The following is a 19981-nucleotide window of genomic DNA, read 5'->3' on the forward strand; positions in this document are numbered from 1 at the left end:
CCATTTATAATACTAGAAAAGCATGTTTCTTCAATTCCAATAGTTTCGCGCGAGTGGCTTCATTCTCCTCAAGTCCATGTCACCCTTGTGAACTCGGAGATGGGAAGGAAATGAAACAGCAAAAGAAAATAAAAAACTATAATTTTACTTTGTTGTACAAAATTTCCTACAAATCAACATTTGATTGTTTTTTCTTTTACTTTAGTTGAGGATACATACAAAAAATAGAAACATAGAAATCACGTGCCTATTAAAAGTATAAAAAAAGCTTCTTATCTATGCCATCCTGCAGCAAGTTACATTGCTCCAATAATTTGCTTAACTTGTCAGCTTCTTTGGTTGGTTTCCCATTCGTTAATGCTCCACTGTTAGAATTAGCACTGTATAAACCATATGTTCCAGTTGTATCCATGCTAGGTAATTTATCAATTGGAAGATTGCTTTCAGTATACATCACGTTAACAGTCTCATGGAATACATCATTTGAATCCCTATGTGGAGGACTTTGAAGGGCATCCGGCCTCAGCTGATCATTAACGGGAAGAGGAGAGTTACAGCTAACACTGATTATTTCATCTAAAGACGCATCTGGATAATAAGACAGCCATGTTTCGGAGCTCACATTTGGAAGAGCAACATGATGGCATTCTGCGATGTAAGCCGTAGAGACTTCCCTGCTAGATAAACCCATTAAACGCCAGTTGAAAATTCGACGAAAAATCATACCCCAATGTGGAACTACATGGTAGCTTGAGCCACGCAGCTCAAGTCTAGCACAGCTTTGCATTGTGACACGCGCCTCTTTTGTTGCCAAAGAAATTCCCATCGTCTTACTAGTATGAGCCAAGTACTGGATCAAGCAATTCTCAAGCTGTATCCTGTGGCTTTCAATCTCATGTCCAACTTTAGAACCTCTGGCCAACCATGATATATCATCAGGGAAATTAGGGAGCTTACAGTTTTGCAAAGCACAAATAGTTGGTTCGGTTTTCACACTTGAGCTCCACCCCAAAGTTGGCAAGCACATTTTTACTACTCTATCTTCATCACAAAACTTGTCAAGTAAACCAATTTCTGGACAAGGCCAACCAGTAGGATTTGAATTGGCAGTAGCAATAATTTCTTTAGTTGAACGATCTAAGGCTTCATTGAACAATGAAACATAGTCATTAGGACCCACGTTGGAGTTAATGGCAATGTCCAGCATCTCTGAGAAAGAATTAAGATGGGCGTGAACAAGTTCTCGTATTTTCACACAGCCAAGGTTGGGTTGCAAGGGTGATTCACCTGCCAGCCATTGCAGCCCTTCCCTTAATCGTGTATCACTGAAAAATCCACCCAAGTGTTCCATCTGCTGCTGGTTTTCACTAAGAAAAACAAGCAGAAAGCTACTAATCTTCAATTTATCAATGCTTTGAAGACCCAGCTCATTGATAATAGCAGAAGAGAACCTTTCATCGTATGAGCTGCATAAGATCAGCAGAGGCAAGCAGGCCCCAGAGGGAATTGACATCAGAAGATTATGAAGATGAGATCTCTGAAGTTCCCATGAGATGCTCTCAGACACAAGAAACATAACCGCACCTGCCCCAGATACCGCCTCATCTAGACTACCAAATGCTGTATCCCTAACTACAGAGAGATAGCAGGTAGGGTTGATGCCAGATTGACTAGAAATCCATTTCCTCCATATTACCAAGCCAGGAGATGAAATAACCGCATCTTCATCACTAGAAGGCATGAACTTTGAGGTCAACCAAGTGCCTGCCGCTCCCATTTCATATCCACTGTTCATCTGAGAGCATAGAATGATCTTCCAGCACAAGCATTTAGCATCTGGATTTCTTCGGCCTAGTGTATCAGCAACTATATTGGAAACATTAAGTCTCGACCATGATTTTTCCTGGTTTTCATATCTCTCCCTCATAGCTATATCAATGTCAAACTTGTTGAAGTTACCAGGTCGCTACATTAAAAAAGGGAACCACCAAAGTCAATAATAAATAAAGTCAAAGATATTCACAAAAACTTCCTAATAGACAATCGACAAATGAAAATTTCTTCTTTTTTTAAAGGCAAGAAGGAACAAATGAAAATTGCTAATGGTATTTATGTTCATGCACACACAGTGGCAACATTTAAAAAAAAACTTCGTACCCCATTGCCCGGAGGCTCTTCGCTATGCGAAGGTATGGGGGAGGGATGTTGTACGCAGCCTTACCCTTGCATATGCAAAGAGACTGTTTCCGGATTCGAACCCATGACCAACAAGTCACCAAGACACAACTTTACCGCTGCACACAGTGGCAACATTTAATTATGCAAAATAGGTTTTACTAATTCAGTAACTATCTTCAGGATTAATGAGAATTGGAAAGTGGTCAGCAGGAAGTAATTAGCTAAAATTTTCTATGAGAATATAAAATGCTGATCCAAAAATACATTTATTTTTAAAAGAAGCAAGATTAAAAACAATCATCTTTATTTAACTCTCATCCTCAACACCTGTCCTCTGGCAAGAGCAATTTACTAAAAATTTCACAAAAAGAAACTACCAAACTTACATTAATATAATGTTGAATTGGGGGGCCCAATGGCATCGAGTTTAGTGCAGCATTTGATGCTAATTGCCTCTCTTCCCGTAATCTTCTTAATTTTGATGCTCGCCTCCTCCATAACCTGACAGGAATACATGAAAAATGACTTAAAAATAGTAAAATACATGTGAACGTGTTATCTGTAAAAATCTAAAATTATGTAATGAAACAAGGCATATAAACCTTAAGAACAACTTCAGCTTGGCCTCAGCAATTTCTTCATCTTGACAATTTTCTCTAACTTCATCAATTTCATCGTGATGTTCTTGGTGAATAATCAGAGACTCATCCTTGGATATACCCCGGGCCACAGGAGGTGGCACAAAAAAACTATTCCCTAATGAACTTTCTGGTGGAGCTGCTTTGGGTACAATCTCCAATGGCCTTCCATCAACATTAGACGGCAAGTTTCTCTTTGGAGAACCTCTTGCAATTAAATCGGAATTGGTATCCTTTAAAACGTCAATTCTAGGAAGTTGTGGTTCAGGTATAATATTAGGAAAAGGGAAGCTCAACAGTGATGGACTAGTAGTGGACATATTGTGATCTTTTCGATTGTCCTGAACATCCTTAAATGCCTTTCCTGATTTACTATCCTTTGGGGAGAAAATAGCTTCAGCGTCTGGAATTTCCTCATCAAGTATCTGCACAGAAGTATCATTTTCAACAGCTGAAACTACTTGTGGTTCATGCTTGTATACCTTCCTCATCTGAATCTCTTTCACAGTCTCAACACGTGGTGATTCAGCTTGAATTGAGGGTGAAACATCCTCGAGTATCCTTCCAGACCTTTTCTTGAGCACAAGTTTTGAACACTTTGTGGAAAAGTCAACATCAACATTGAGAAATGGGCCTTCCTTCACCATGTATGGCTCTTCAAATGTTTTTAGCAAGAATCCATGATACTCCAAGAGACCCTCTATACCTTCATCCTAATTAAAATGACAAAGGTGAATGTAAGAGAAAGTTGGAAAATTCAGCAAAGCAATCCCATGTGCCTGCCACACGCCCTCAATACCCACACTCCACTCACACAAGTAAAGGGGAAAAAATGAGACAGCGCACATACACATCTATCTAAGAAATATACCTCCATAGCAAGCCAGTTAGCAACATGAGCAACAGGGAGACCTTGGCTATTCTGTAGACCAGAATGCAGAGAAGCAAGTGCCTGGGTACGCAACTTGTAAAAGTAACACAAGACATAAAGGTTAGGATTTCTGATCAGATGTAGCCTAGTCACTTCATGACCAAAATCATTACTAAAGAGAATTCCACAAAATTCTTTCCACTAATTTATTGCGGACTCAAAGGGATTGTATAATAATACAATCAAATTAATGTTGCTTAGCTATCCTTTTGAAATTTATGCACCAAGAGACAGATATTCTATAAAAATGAGCAAGAAAATTCTTGCTTTTAAGCATGGCAGTATTATCATATATTACATGATCGATCAGCACTGGCGGATCCAGGTTATAAGGTGTGTAGTAAAAAAAATTTATTTGTATGTGTAGTGAAAAAAAATTTGCCCCCATAAGATGAACTGTTTTAAAATGAATGTAAGAAAATATAAGAAATAAAAAAGAGAGAATAAATTGATACTAATCTTACTTCTTTATCCCTCTAATTTTTGATAGTATTGACAAAAAAAAATCATAGAACATTTTAAAAAAAGTATTTTATTTATCTTCGTACCCCATTGCCCAGAGACTCTTCGCTATGCGAAGGTATGGGGGAGGGATATTGTACGCAACCTTACCCTTGCATATGCAAAGAGGCTGTTTCCGGATTCGAACTCATGACCAACAAGTCACCAAGGCACAACTTTACCGCTGCACCATAAAAGATAATTATAATTTGTAAAAGTATAAGTATTTTGATTTTTTTTTTTTGTCATGATATTACACATTTTGTGATAGTTGGTGATATTTTTTTTTGTGATAATATTATAAACTATTTCTTGCTCCCACTAGGAAAAATCTCTGGATCCACCACTGTTGATCAACATATGTAGCAAGTTCATTCAGGAGAAGAAAGTACTTCAGTTTGTCTCCAAACAATTTAAACAATTTCCTAAATTGCCCGCAATGATCGAGTAAATGCAAGCCCAGTCTATACATGTCAGCTCTAAGCTTTATAAGGACAAGTCCAACCATATTGTCTTTGTTGAGCAAAAAATAGAAGGCAGGAAAACCCCATACCTTAGAAAAGTGAGCATGCATTAGGCATGCTTGAAGATAAGTTGCTTTTCTTGCAAGCCGAAAGAAGGCAATAAAATTACCTGTTCGGCACGCTCTGAAAAGGAAAACAAGAAGGAATGGTCAGATCACAAACATGATAACCAAAAAAGAAACAAAAACTAACTTCTATAGGAATTACAACCTTGCTACACTGCGAGAAAATAGAACTTCTGGAGTCTGCCTAATCTCTGGAGTCATCTTAGCAATTTCAAGTGAGAGCTCTGCAGGTTCAACCTAGTATGACTTGCTTAGTTCCTTGGTTTTTTTGAAGTGAATAAAGCCATATAAATCAAAGCACTACAAAGGCTACTTACTTTGTAACCAGGGTGCTTATCCAGTTTAAGAAGAGCATAATAGCCTCGAAACTCTTTTTCGGTGGGAATATTGATTCCTTTCTTTCTGTGATCATCATACATCTGGAACAGATCAACTGAAGTTTTGTTCATCTGTTCAATATTGAGATGAGCATCAAAGCCCTCGGAAAATCCTTCTCCTTTAGTGTATTCACATAATTCATGCATTGCAATGATATGTAATTTTATCTGAAACCACAGAAATCAACAGCTTCATTAGCCTTTGCAATCATCAGATACTGCTTGGCAACAAGCATATGCATGTTCTAGATTAAACTAACTGCTCTTTCAAAAAATTATTCTATCAATACACAAATATGAAATTGATAAAAACAAAATTTATATATTCAGTATTAATTATCTGTATCCACATACTTTTAAAGAACTATGAGGAAAAAAAAACCCTTGATATTATCACTTTAATAGGAACAATAATTTAGGTTTTATATGAAGTATTACAAGAAAAACATGAATATTTGCTTTGACATGTGATCTTGATTATACTATTACTCTACTAATAAGGATTATTACCAAACAAACTGGATAGTCAAGGCATCTAACAAGCAGCGCATGTTGCAGTGAGTCAGTCACTGATAACAAGTGGCAGTAATGTCACAAGACCAGACATGACTAAACCAAAAGGAGACTTTCTGAAAGAAAAAACCAACAGATGTCCAAGTTCAAAAATATACAAGGGTTGGCGCAAAAAATTGAGACTAATACAGCAGCATAACTTAGACTGACAAGGGACACTTGAACATCAGACAAGGGATAAGTTCATGTTGCTAAAATTTAATAGTGCACAATGAATGAGTTGCATGTTTCCATATTTTAGGTTGACAATGGGAGTTATATATTTCCATTGGGAAGTAATAAATTTGTAAATGTTTGTCCACAGACCTAAGCTCTTTACCATGCACACTCATTCATAAAAGAGCACTAGAACCAATGTTTTTGAACATGTATGGGGAAAAAAGTCATGATATAACCACAAGGAAGCACCATCTGTTCCAGCATAGTAATAGCCCTTTGATTGAAAATGTGCTGCATTCTGAGGTCCATTCGAATTGCTCTCATCCTATCCCACAAGAAGTTGTATACACCAAGAAACCTTTCATCATAAGGCTGATCTAGCAAAGTGAGCAGATAATCAATTGTCTTTTGCAGGATAGGCATAGGCCGGATCAAAATGGCTTCCCTCTCTGCTGTCCTAGTATACTGTCATGAATCATGATTTATGCTATTAATAATACTTGAAAAAGCAGTAAGCTGTTCAGAAGGAAAAACAATAGTATTTAGTAATATGGCAATCACCTTCTTAACTGCAAGAAGTCTGCTAGTTACATTTCTATCCCCATCCGCACGTTCATATTGGTCAAGATCCCCTTTTCTTTCTCGTTCTCCCCTTTCTGACTCTGAAGCACAAATCAAAATTTGGGTTAAATTTTTCAGGTTGTGTAAACATTTATGCACTCAAAAAGAAACTCCAAAATGAAGTTGGCTTTGGGGTTCTCTCAAACTACACTTTCCCACATTAAAAAACAAATAAGGAATCACAAATGTTTCTTGAGAAAAGTTCATTGCAGATTTAGAATTTGAGATCTAATCAAAATATAAAAAATCTCACAGGTTCACTCTTATATTTAAAATCCAAGTATACCAGGACACATATCTGGACATAAGCCAATAATTAAATTGGATGTTTCCAAGCCTTCATTGTCAGAAACAGCAAGACCATTGGTAAAGTTTCTAGCTGAATCCATTAAATTCCCTCTCACATATTTCTGCTCCAACACAGATTGTTCATGTCTATTTGCAAAAGCCGTCTGATTGGGAATATCATCATTATTTTGTTCAGATTTGCTTAGTTCTACCTTGAACCGAGCTAAACGCTTTGCCTTGGCTAACATTTCACTGAACAACACAATAAGAATAAAGATTCTTTAAAAATAAATAATTCAAGATAAAGTAAATGCATAATGGACAAAAAATGGTGCCACTGCACCTAATATCTTACCGTTCAGAGTTGTCTTCTGAGGAAATTGAGTTTCCTTCAAGGGTTACATTGGCTGCAAATGATGGAGGAGGTGATCTTGATCTTTTAGGAGCAGTGGAGCTGATGGGCTTGCTTACAGTGGCTTCAGAAACATTAGACGGGAAAGATTTCTGGTGAATTTGAGAATGAGGGACAGTCCTCGGAACATTTGATGTACTTCCCAGTCTAGGAGGAGACAGAGAAGGCCTGGAAGAACCATTAAACAGGCTCAACAAATTAGAGATGGGACATCACATTTTTTTGGGAAGTAATGGACATTGTTTGATGCTATGCATGCACAATTAGCATAAAGAATCTAAATTTACGTCTAAAAGATTGTCATATTGTTTTTCTCAACATAGGGAAAACCAAAAAGGGATAAGCAATCCATTCCATTTACTCATTTCAGTTATTCATGTTGATATAATATAACCTTGAATTTAACAAACTGATACTTATAAGGAATTTTTCATGGAAAAATGTAGTTTCATGATAAAGTTCAAAACAACAGGGTAACTGATATAATTATTTAAACGCCATCCCATATAATGATATAACAGAAGTTTAGTCCATAAGACTGGATTGACTTGACATATTTCAGCTTTATACATACGATATTCAAATACAAACAAGAAAAAATTGATGCAGAGGTCCAGATACATAACAAATTAAAGAAATGTGATAGCATAAAAGTTTACAGATGATATTATCTTACTTATTTCTTAGAACAGTTTGATCAGAATTCCTCAAAGCTTCAACATCTGCATATGATATAGGAGGAGATCTGGTTCTCTCAGGGTTCGGAAATCTTGAAATTCTGGTAGTAACACCAGTTGCGGTATCACGTGAAGCAATAAATGTTGTGACTGGAGATGGCCTTTCTGGAGTATCAATATCCAAATCTGCATATGATATAGGAGGAGATCTGGTTTTCTCTGGGTTTGGAAATCTTGAAATTCTGGCTGTAACACCAGTTGCGGAATCACGTGAAGCAATAAAAGTTGTGACTGGAGATGGCCTTTCTGGAGTATCAGTATCCAAATCTGAATATGATATAGGAGGAGATCTGGTTCTCTCTGGGTTTGGAAATCTTGAAATTCTGGCTGTAACACCAGTTGTGGAATCATGTGTAGCAATAAATGTTGTGACTGGAGATGGCCTTTCAGGAATATGGGTACCCAAATCTTTATAGAGCAGTTTCTGTCCATCACTCCAACTGGAAGAGTCAATGGATCTGAAAGAAAATATGAACTATGAAAATGCATCACGCAATTAACATCTTAAATATAAACTATAGCCACGAAAAGAATGTCTTGTCTAAACAAAGGATAAAACATAAGTTCTTAATAAAAAAAAGGGTGGTCAAAAAGTGCACCTTGTTTTGTCACAACAGACAGGATGGGAACTTTTTTTGTGTGAGAAGAGAGAGAGAAAAAAAAGAAACAATAAAATGGGTTTCACCAAAAGGGTATATGGAATTGTTTGGATTTTATCCAAATTCTAGGTAGAGTCAGCTAGAAGGGTTAAACAACGACATTAAGAGTAAAGGCTATTTTAATGGTTAAGCTGATCCACTTCAACAAATCACACTGGTATTTCGCTCTGGCGATTTACTGCCTAACATTCACTATCTCAGAGTATCACAAGTGTTATAGTTGTACAATTGAAAATTCCTTTCACTTACAAAGGCACTTAACCATCACAAGATTAAATCTGAAACATTTCTCCAATTTATATATCCAGTTTAAATCCTATTGGAGTATGCAAATACATAACTGTGTAAACAATTTTGTTTCATATTAGACAGCAGTGTATATGTTGTAAGGGCTGTTAGTTTTCACTAAACTGCACCCAAGTAGTTACATTCTGTAAGAAGTTAGTTTTTTTTTTGCACAGCAAAAATCATATAGTATTATATATAGATCAGTACTAGAGGTACTGAAGTAAACATCATATAATTACAAAGGCAGAGAATTGCCAAACCCAACTACAATAGAACAAAACGCCCAGCAGCTGAAAGTAAAAGAACAAAGAAAAAACCCCTAGGATAGTTCCTCCTTCAAGCTAGTAGACCATTGGTTAAAATGAATATGAAAATCTTTGTCTATTCCTTTTAACCATGACCAAGTATGGAATAGAGCTTCATCCATGACTTTTTCGGGGTTGAAAATCTGGTTTTTGAAAACCAAGAGATTTCTATGCTTCCAAATAGTCATGGAGAGAGCTATCCATAACACCTCCCATCTATTGTCTATAAAGCTTTTGCTATTCCAATGAGAGAATTGCATGAAATGATTCTTAGGTTCAATGGGGAAAGGGCCCACTCTATTGACCCATCTCAAAGCCTCCCACCATAGATTCCTAGTGTTTGTGCAGGAGAACATGATGTGGCCGATATCTTCCTCTTCATAATCACATAACGGGCAACTATAAGAAGGCAATACGACCTGTCTTGTTCTCAGATTAGCCTTAGTAGGCAATCTGTTTCTGAAAATTCTCCAAGAGAAAGCAATTGCTCTTGGAGGAATTTTCAAATTCCAAATAATCTTGAAAGCGCTGTCTTCATTATCAGAACTGCCATCATTCTTGAAGAGATTGTAGGCTGACTTTGTGGAATAGACTCCACTAGGATCAGCCTTCCAAATAAGGGAATCCATACTGGATAAGCGAATCTGAACAGCATCAATCTCATCCATAAAGGCTGCTACCATATCAATTTCATGGTCAAAGAAGCTTCTCCTCCAATGCATCTTCCATTCCCATCTATTATCAACGAGAAGTCCCATTAGGCTGATAGAAGAATCCTGCTGGTAGCTCACTTGATACAAAGTAGGATATTTTTCTTGAAGAGTTAAGTCATCCTCCCTCCATTGATCCTTCCAGAACTTGATTTTAGCCCCATTACCCATCTTCCATCTCAAATTACTGGTCAAGCTATTACTGTGCTGCTGCTGGAAAATAGATTTTAAGTCCTTCCACCAATTAGAGAAACCTGTGCAGTTTCTGCCATGGATCAGAGCATTCCAGCCACCATATTTGGACATTAAAGTTCTGGCCCAAAGATGGTTCTGATTATTTGCCAACTCCCAACCCCATTTGCTAAGCAAAGCCTCATTAAACTTCGTCAAGTCTTTAATACCTAACCCCCCTTTAGTCTTAGGAAGACAGACCGTATCCCAATTGACCCAAGGGATCTTGGTTGCCTCATTAACTCCTCCCCAAAGAAAGTTTCTCTGAATGGAGATAATCTTGTGAACCACTTTTTTAGGTATTCTGAAAAAAGACAGCAAGTAGATGGGTAAAGCTGTTAACACAGAGTTAATGAGGGTTATTCTGCCACCCATAGAGAGGCATTTTTGCTTCCATTTGGTGAGTTTAGCCTCAAACTTGCTGATGATAGGCTGCCATACTCTCCAGCTTTTAGGATTGGATCCCACTGGAGTTCCAAGGTAAGAAAAAGGAAAATCCAGCTAGTTGCAGTTAAGAAAATGAGCTGTTTGTCTACACCAATCCTCTGATTTACCCAAACACCCAAATTGGCTCTTAGCATAATTGATCTTGAGCTGTAAGAAGTTAGTTAGTGGTAGTTAGAGTTAGTTTACATTTTGTTATAAGTTAGTTAGAGGTAGTTAGAGTTAGTCTCTCAAGTCAGAACTCTTTAAATACCTCTATTGCATCTAACTCATTGAGTTTTTCTTTCTGAGCAATAATATCAGCTATATCTTCTTCATCTTCTCTCTCACTCTCACCCAGTTTATCGAAAATGGTATCTAGAGCCATTTTTTCGTAAGCTTGTTCTTCTGTGAAGCTTCCTACTGTGTGTCCATAGCTTCCGCTATTTCCAATTTTGTTTCTCAATCATTTCCCAATTCGGTTGTAGAGAAACTTGATGACTCCAATTATATGCATTGGCGTCAACACGTAGAGCCAGTGATCAAATCGCACAACCTTCCGCGATTTGTGGTTAATCCCGTCGTTCCTCTGCGTTACCTCACTGAAGACAATCGCATTGCTGATCGAGTTAATCTAGAATATGAAACCTGGGAGGTTCAAGACCAAACGCTTCTTGTTTTGGTTACAATCTACACTTTCAAAGTCCGTATTGTCGAGAATTCTTGGTTCCAATCACTCGTATCAAGTTTGGGACAAAATCCAAGAGTACTTTAGCCTCCACAACAAATCTCGTGCGCGACAACTTTGTTCTACCATGCGCGCTGTCAGTCTTGATGGAAAATCAATTGAGGAATACTTGCGCAAAATCAAAGGCTACATTGATGAATTAGTAGGTGTGGGCGTTCCGGTTCGTTACGAGGAGTATGTTGATGCGCTCCTCGAAGGGTTACCGTCAAATTATGTGCCAGTCATCTCTGTTATCGAGAGTAAGAAGCGTACTCCCTCCATTGCAGAAACTACAGCTCTTCTCTATGGCCATGAGACTCGTTTTACACGCTACAATTGAGATGCTCAAACGACCAGTTCTGTGTCGTTAAACTACACTCAAGGCTACTTGCATCCAAACACCTACAAAACTGGTGGTTATCGAGACTCGTATGGCCACGGTGGTGGTCGTGGTACCTTTTCTAATCGAGGTACTGGATGCGGGGGTGGTGGCTTTGGCAGAGGCCGCAGTGGTGGTCGTTTTGCTAACTTCTAGTGCCAAATTTGTCTCAAATATGGGCACACTGCAAATGTTTGTCATTTCAGGATTGCTGTTAGCTTTCAACCACACGAATCTCTCACTCTTTTTGATCCTACTATGATGCAGCCCATTCCTTATTCAGCTGGTCCACCTAGAACCTCCAACACTTGGGTTAATCCCAATTCTAAGTCAACAGGCTCAGGTCATAATCAGCCCAATGCCATGCTCACAAACTCGGCCTCTCATGGGACTGCTTTAGCTGGCTCCACTTGGATACCAGATTATGGAGCTAGTTTTCATGTTACTGGTGATTCTCAAAACATTAAGCAGTTCACCCATTTTGATGGCCCAAATCAGATCTTTATAGGCAATGGTGAAGGTTTAAGTATCTCTAAAACTGGTTCCTCCACCTTTATTTCTCCTATTGATACTGGTATAACTTTTAAACTTCACAAACTGTTACATGTCCCTTCTATTTTGAAAAATCTGTTAAGTGTGAGTCAATTTGTCAAAGATAACTCAATGTTTTTTGAATTTCATCCTCATGTTTGTCTTGTCAAATCTCAGGAGACACATAAGGTCCTCCTTCAAGTATTTGTGGGTGCTGATGGCCTCTATACATTTAACAATCTTCAACTTCAAGGCAGTCCATCACTGTTGATGTCTACTTTTGTTCTAGTTACAAATGTTGACCTCTCTTATTCAACTCCAAATGTCAATAGTAGCTCTAATATAGGCTCAAAATCGGTTGTTTCTTCTACCAATGTTGCCAACCTTTGGCATGCTAGGTTAGGTCATCCAAATGATCATGTTATGAAAATTGTTCTTAATCATCGTAACATTTCCCATTTGAATAAACACTTCACAGAAATATGTTCCTCTTGTTGTATGGATAAAGCGTATAGACTACCTTCTCACAATTCCACTTCTGTATATTCACCTTTAGAACTTATTTTCACTGACTTGTGGGGATCTTCACATGTTTCCTCATATGCGGGTTATACATATTATGTTTCCTTCTTATGCTTTCTCTAGGTACACATGGATTTTTCCTATAAAGTCCAAAGCTGAAACCATTGTTGTTTTCAAAAATTTCAAATCTATGGTTGAGTTACAACTTAATACCAAGATAAAAAGTATTTAGTGAGACTGGGGAGGTGAATACAGACCATTCTCTAATCTCCTAGCCTCCCTTGGCATCTCCCATAGACTAATTTGTCCTCACACTCATCATCAAAAAGACGTGGTTGTGAGAAAACACAAACACATAGTTGATTTGGGTTTAACCTTGCTGCATCATGTCTCTTTACCTCTATAGTTTTGGGACTATGCTTTTACAACAGTTGTTTACCTAATTAACAGGCTACCTACCACTACTCTTAAATTTGTTGTTCCTTTTGTTGCCTTGTTCAATAAAGAGTCTGATCATCACTTTCTCAAAACCTTTGGGTGTGCCTGTTTTCCTTTGCTAAGACCATATCATACACACAAACTTAATTTTAGGTCTCAAGAGTGCCTGTTTCTGGGTTACTCTTCTTCTCACAAAGGCTACAAGTGCTTGTCACCTTCTGGAAGGATTTATATCTCTAAGGATGCTTGTTTAATTAGTTAAGATTTCCTTACTCTGATCTTTTTCCTTCCTCCTCTAATTCCACAAAAAGTTTGGATTTCTACTTTAGTCTCAGTCCTAACCTATCTCCACCTTGTGTTGCAACTATACCACCCACTAATTCAGGTTCTATTCCTTTCATTCCTCCTGGTTTTTCACCTTTGCCCACTCATTCTCCCATCACTACTGTGTTTGTACCTCCAACATCTACTTCTTCTACATCCATTTCTGCTGAACATCGAAATTCTGAGTTCACTACCATTCCTACATCCACTTCAGACATTGTTATGCCATCTACCTCTCTCCCAATTAACACTCACCCCATGCAAACAAGATCTAAATCTGGTATTCACAATCCTAGACTCCACCCTTCATTGTTTCTCACTCATTTTAAGCCTAAGACTGTGAAACAAGCTCTAGCAAATGATGATTGGCTCTCTGCTATGCAGCAAGAATATGATGCCTTGATGAAGAACAATACTTGGGAATTGGTACAAGGTTAAGGAAAATGTTGATGGTTCTGTTAACAGATTCAAAGCAAGTTTAGTAGCTAAAGGGTTCCATCAAGTTCATGGCTTTGATTTTCATGAAACTTTTTCACTTGTGGTCAAGCCTGTCACCATTAGAATTATCCTTACTCTTGTTTTGTCCTATGGGTGGAAATTGTTTCAACTTGAGGTGAATAATGCCTTTTTAAATGAGATTCTTGAAGAAATTGTTTTTATGAAACAACCTCCTGGATTTGAAGTTACTGATAGGTCACTAGTCCGTAAAGTCAATAAAGTCATCTATGGTTTAAAATAAGCTCCTAGGCAGTGGTTTGATAGACTTAAGTTCACTTTATTACAACTTGGTTTTGTTGGCAGCAAGAGTGATTCCTCTTTGTTTATCTACCAACATCAATTGCATACTATTTATTTGTTGGTTTATGTGGATGATATAATTTTGACAGGCAGCTCAACCTCTTTGATTCAACAGCTTACAGACAAACTTAATACTGTTTTTTCTCTTAAACAACTTGGTCATTTAGATTACTTCTTGGGTCTAGAAATCAAGTATCTGTCCAACAAGTCTATCTTGATGACTCAGAGCAAATACATTCAAGATTTACTCCATATAGCTAATATGCCTGAGGCTTACTCCATATCTTCTCCAATGGTCTCTAATTGCAAATTGTCCAAACATGGGGCTGATGCTTTTCATGATCCTACTCTATATAGGTCTGTGGTTGGTGCATTGCAATATGCTACCCTTACTAGACCTGAAATCAGTTTTGCTGTCAACAAAGTTTTTTAATTTATGGCTGCTCCTCTAGATTCTCACTGGACAGTGGTGAAAAGAATCTTAAGATACCTCAAAGGGACCTTGTCTCATGGTCTGCTACTTCAGCCCACCTCTATTGCAAAGCCCTTGAATATTAGAACATTTTGTGATGCTGACTGGGCATCTGATGTGGATGATAGGCACTCAACCTCATGAGTTGCCATCTTTCTTGGTTCAAATTTGATATCTTGGTGGTCTCGCAAACAAAAAGTTACTGCAAGGTCCAGCACAGAAGCTGAATATCGCAGCATAGCTCAAACTTTCACTGAGTTAACCTGGATTTATACTTTGTTGATAGAGAGAAATTTTTTTGGCCAAGCAGCTCACTATTGTTCATGTTCCAGCTCTGGATCAGTGGGCTGACTGACTAGGCCTCTCTCTGCCTCAAGGTTCAAAGTTCTTCGAGGCAACCTCAATGTGAAGAGTGTTTCTTCTGAAAACTCTTCCCCTTGAGTTTGAGGGGGTATTGGAGTATCTAAATACATAATTGTGTAAACAGTTTTGTTTCATATTAAACAACAGTTTATATGTTGTAAGGGCTGTTAGTTTTCACTAAACTGCACCCAAGTAGTTACAGTCTGTTAGAAGTTAGTTAGAGTTAGTTGTGGTTAGTTTCTCAAGTTAGAACTCATTAAATACCTTTGTTGTATGTAATTCATTGAGTTTTTCTTTCTGAGCAATAATATCAGCTTTATCTTTTTCATTTTCCCTCTCACTCTCACTCAGTTTATCGAAAAAATCCCAAGATCATGCAATTTGTGGTATAATGTGATGTGATCCCCAATTTTCACCTCCAAAACACTGCTAACATATACCCCCACCTTACTCCTAAATCCTAATTAAAATAAAATAACCACGTATGCAACAAGCAGCCACAAACGTTTGAACCCTTCCAAATGCAAACAGCAAAGTTCAATGCTAGCCACCCCTCGATAAAAAAAAATAAAAAAAAAAAAAAAAAAACCATTCATATCAAAATACGATCCTTTGCGGCAGATTGGCATAAAGGAAACGTTTAAATGCTAACTAGTTCAAATTCCCCATCCCATTTCAACGTGGGGGGAAAAACCCGGTAAAAAAAAAATCTAGTTTTTAGGGGTTAATTTGAATAGATTAATGAAAAAAATAAAAGGGTGATGAAGAATTGACGTACCTGGGTGTGGGTTGCGACGAAGGAGCAGGAACAGGTGAAGGAGAAGGGTTAGTGAGACCGAAATAGGGTTGGGATTTGAGTGGTGCGGTGGGTCCTGAACTCTTCCCAAATCCCTGATACGATGACATTGTTCTTCTTCTTCTTCAATGGTATTCGTTTATTATGATGGGAACGATGGAAGCGAATGAAAACAACTCTTTTGTTTTTAGCACAGAACAGAAGCCTCTTCTTGTTCTTCTTGTTCTGATGACCCTTTTTTTCTTTCTTCACTTTGGTTCAGGGTAACAGTGAAACGCAACAACTAGGTATCGTTTTCGTTTATTCTCCCAAGTCCAGTAAAGAGAGAAGTTCGAAAAGTCCTAATAAGTGGTGATTCAATTACAATCGGCAAGGTGGTGAGGAGAGGGTTGAAGAGGGAAGAACGAAGGCAAGCCAATTGAACTAAATCAAAATTAAGACTGATCAATTTTAATTTATAGTTCGATTTAGGAGTATTCATTCACACAATGATTTGGGAGCGAAAAAATTATTCTATATAATTTCGTAATTTTGGCTTAACGGCTTTTTTTATCCCTTTATTCAGAGATCACTCAATTTTTTTGTTTAAGTTAGGTTTTTTCCCAACGAATTTACTGTTTTTTTTTATTATTTGGATTTTGAAAATATGTCCTCTAACTTACTTCCCATCTAATAATTAATTGTGGATACTAACACAAACCTTATTCAATTACATGATAACTAATGCAATTAGTGATTAAATTATTTTTTAGGTGACTTTATTTTAAGTTTTGGTTATTATATATGTTTTCCTTTTTGTGTAAAGTAACTTAAATGTATTTTTGTTCCTACAGTTAGTAGTTTTTTTTTAAAAAAAGTATTAGTTTTGGATGCTCTAACACCATCATAAAATGGAGATTAGTGGTATAAAATTGCTAGAAATTTTCTAACAACTATTAAATCACTAGAAATATCTTTCACAACTAGTATCAATAAAATAATTAAGATATTTTCTTATGAATTATTGTTAGAGAGGATTTTTAACGATAGTGTATGACCGAAACATTTTTATTTTTGACTAATATGAGTAGCATTAAAAATCAGACGATTTAATAGACGTAAAAAAAAATTCTAGTGATTTTGCATCGCCAATTTCTTATTTATGGCAATGTTAAAGTACCGATATCTATCAAAGTTAAGATATAACTAACAACAAAGACCAAAATGCATTAAATTTGGTTCTATAAGGACTAAAACTTATTTTTGCATATAGGGACCAAAACTTAAAACAAGACCAAAATGCATTGTAGTTTATAACACAACAGATACATATTTTCATTAAATCAAATATGAGCTTCCATTTTGTTATTTGTTTCACTATAAAAGAAAAACATGTTCCAATTAGTATTAAAAATAGCAAAAATGTAAACATATTTCCGTCCTCTTATAAATACATATAGGGAAACCTATTACTATTTGATTGGCAAAAATGGGGAAAAGGAACAAAAGAACTAAGAAGGTAACTTACCAAATATGAGGCAAAGTTATGGGTGGAGAACAAAAGAAGGGTGTGTAGCATGAGGTGAACATGAAAACGGGAGGGAGAGTGACAAGTAAGAGTGAAGATCAGATATGATGGAGGTGCATGAGAGAAGAGAATGGGAAGGGTAGAGTCTCAAGTAAGGGGTGAGACTTGAGAGGAGAGAAGACAAAGTGAATGAGAGTGTGAGGGATGGGGATGAAATAGGAATTTTAACTAAACAAAATTTTGGGGTGTGGGAATAGAGAAAAAGAGGGTTAGAATAACATGGGCCCTATTCGGCCATATTTTTGTTTTCATTGGACCGGTCCGGAAAACAATGGGGACTAACATTTTTTTCTTGACCAAAAAATTCTTTTTTCTTTTCTTAGTTTTATTTGCGTCCGCAGTAAAGAAATGGTACAGTTACCTGTGCGGTGACACAAGGCATGAGAAAGGAAGTTCATGAACGTGCCACGTGTCCCAACTTCTCGTAGTTCATTCCCACTGTCACTGTCCAGACCCAATTTTCCGTCCAAGTTCATTTTCCCGGAAAATCTTCTTTGTGGAATTTTTCTTGCAATTGGGAACTATAAAAGGGGCTTTTTTCAGTCTGTAGCATCAGCGAAAAATGGCTGCACCAACACCGATTCAGAAAACTGAAGAGGAGTGGAAGGTCATTCTCTCCCCCGAGCAGTTTCGGATCCTTCGCCAGAAAGGAACTGAGTAAATTCCCAATCTAATTCTTCGCTTTCTCTGCACTATCATCTGATGAGTTGTTGTTATTTGCTACTTCAAATATTCTCTCATTTTTCCCTCTATATGTTCGTGATAAAAGTGTAAAAGTGGATAGTTTTTTAAACACAGCATCACTGGGTGACGGCTGATGATCTTTTAGGGTAAATGAATGTGATTGCTCTCCTGTGGATTCGTTTCTGCTTTGTGCAGCTTTTAGTTGGTTCAGTTCCATGCACTCTCTTGTTGGTAGTGGTTTTATTGGAAAATAGAAGTGCTATTTATTTGATAGTTAAAATATTGACTTGCTCCAATTAGTCTTTGTTAGAAGTTTCAGTCCTATAATAAAATTGGAAAAAACGGTAAGTTTTAGTTCCTGTACAATTTTTTGTGACAGTTAATCACTGAATTTTTATGTAGCTGCATCAAAAAGTTTTTTAGTGTTAGCGACTAAGTCCAAAATTTAACTTTTTATGTATGTGCAGATACTAAAACTTAACAGTTCTTACAATCGAAATAATTATAAGGGCCAATTGAATAATTTAACCTTATTTTGTAAGTGTAAACACTTACTACCCTTTAAGCCATGAAATTGGTTTACGTGAGTTGGATTGTAACTTTTCATGCACCGGGAGCATGTGCAGATTGAAGGGTACAGGAGAATATAACAAGTTTTATGAAGAAGGAATTTACAACTGTGCTGGCTGTGGGACTCCTCTTTACAAGTCTTCAACCAAGTTTGATTCTGGTTGTGGTTGGCCTGCTTTCTTTGAGGGTTTTCCCGGTGCCATCGATCGATCCGTGAGTGGTTTTTCGAAAACTTGTTAGTAACATTTCTTGGTTGGAAATTGGAATTGTATTGAATTTATGAAACTTGTGATTTTCAGCCTGACCCAGATGGGAGGAGGACTGAGATAACTTGTGCAGCATGTGGTGGGCACTTGGGTCATGTTTTCAAAGGAGAGGGATTCAAGACCCCAACTGATGAACGCCATTGTGTCAATAGTATTTCTGTCAAATTTGTTCCAGGAAATGCTAGTTCTTCAATATGAAACCCTACATTTACTCTATTGGAGGTGTCTATTGAAAGATTGTCTTGTTTGTAGTCTTTTATAGACAGTTAGCTCTGAAGGATAAAATCCTTTTCTTTGTTTAGTCTTTTACCTTGCCTTTCTGTTTCATCGAGTAAAGATTTGGTAGGTCTGCATGAATCATATATAAATCAGCATTTCTTGATATCTAATATATATATATATACACACACTATTGTTGAGATTAATTCAAATACTCATCTCAATCACATTTAATGATTCAAAATTAATTTCAAAATATCTAAAATAAACATACTCTAGTATGACATAGGACTTACCACGTGTTTGGATTTGCAATTTTGGAACCACACTATGCACATTATTCACACCCAATCCCAGAGTCCTTTGGAAGGTGATATTGTAGTCAAATTTTAGAAGACAGAATATACTTGTAGGGTCAGAAGGTTCTATCATTTGAATATACTTTCCAATTTCAATTTTAATTGGTCATTATATCCTTTTGAGTCGATTAAGAGAAAAACTTCTAATCGGTGTATTATTGTATTGTCTTGTTTGGTCTCCTATTTTTATAATATCGGATCCCAATCCTCTAGAGTTTTCAAATAAACTACACTGTGCAGTTCCAATTTCCAAATCCAACCATTAAAATTTAATTTTAAAGATTACTTTATTATTATATCTATAACAATATATAAAAAAGATATCTGTGTACACATTTATTTGGAT

The 19981-nt window shown here is 36.9% G+C and overlaps 2 protein-coding genes across 2 annotated transcripts; one reads left to right on the forward strand and one right to left on the reverse strand.

The window, feature by feature from the left end:
* Nucleotides 1-162: 162 nt before the first annotated feature.
* LOC100817727 (SAC3 family protein B) lies at nt 163-16410 on the reverse strand. Its single transcript, XM_006594386.4, has 13 exons — nt 15953-16410; nt 7944-8462; nt 7211-7435; nt 6854-7107; nt 6508-6608; nt 6196-6411; nt 5155-5382; nt 4983-5074; nt 4802-4895; nt 3688-3780; nt 2781-3529; nt 2565-2679; nt 163-1966 (listed from the first exon to the last, which is right to left on the reverse strand). Exons 1-13 carry the CDS (start codon nt 16078-16080, stop codon nt 251-253), a joined length of 4530 nt encoding a protein of 1509 aa, XP_006594449.1. The 5' UTR covers nt 16081-16410; the 3' UTR covers nt 163-250.
* A 1681-nt stretch (nt 16411-18091) lies between these two features.
* LOC100499893 (uncharacterized) lies at nt 18092-19437 on the forward strand. The gene is made up of 3 exons (NM_001250618.2): nt 18092-18194; nt 18848-19004; nt 19091-19437. The coding sequence occupies exons 1-3, from the start codon at nt 18100-18102 to the stop codon at nt 19253-19255; spliced, it is 417 nt and encodes a 138-aa protein (NP_001237547.1). The 5' UTR covers nt 18092-18099; the 3' UTR covers nt 19256-19437.
* Nucleotides 19438-19981: the final 544 nt, after the last annotated feature.

Source organism: Glycine max, chromosome 13 (genome assembly GCF_000004515.6).
Source record: "Glycine max cultivar Williams 82 chromosome 13, Glycine_max_v4.0, whole genome shotgun sequence".
Lineage (NCBI taxonomy): Eukaryota > Viridiplantae > Streptophyta > Magnoliopsida > Fabales > Fabaceae > Glycine > Glycine max.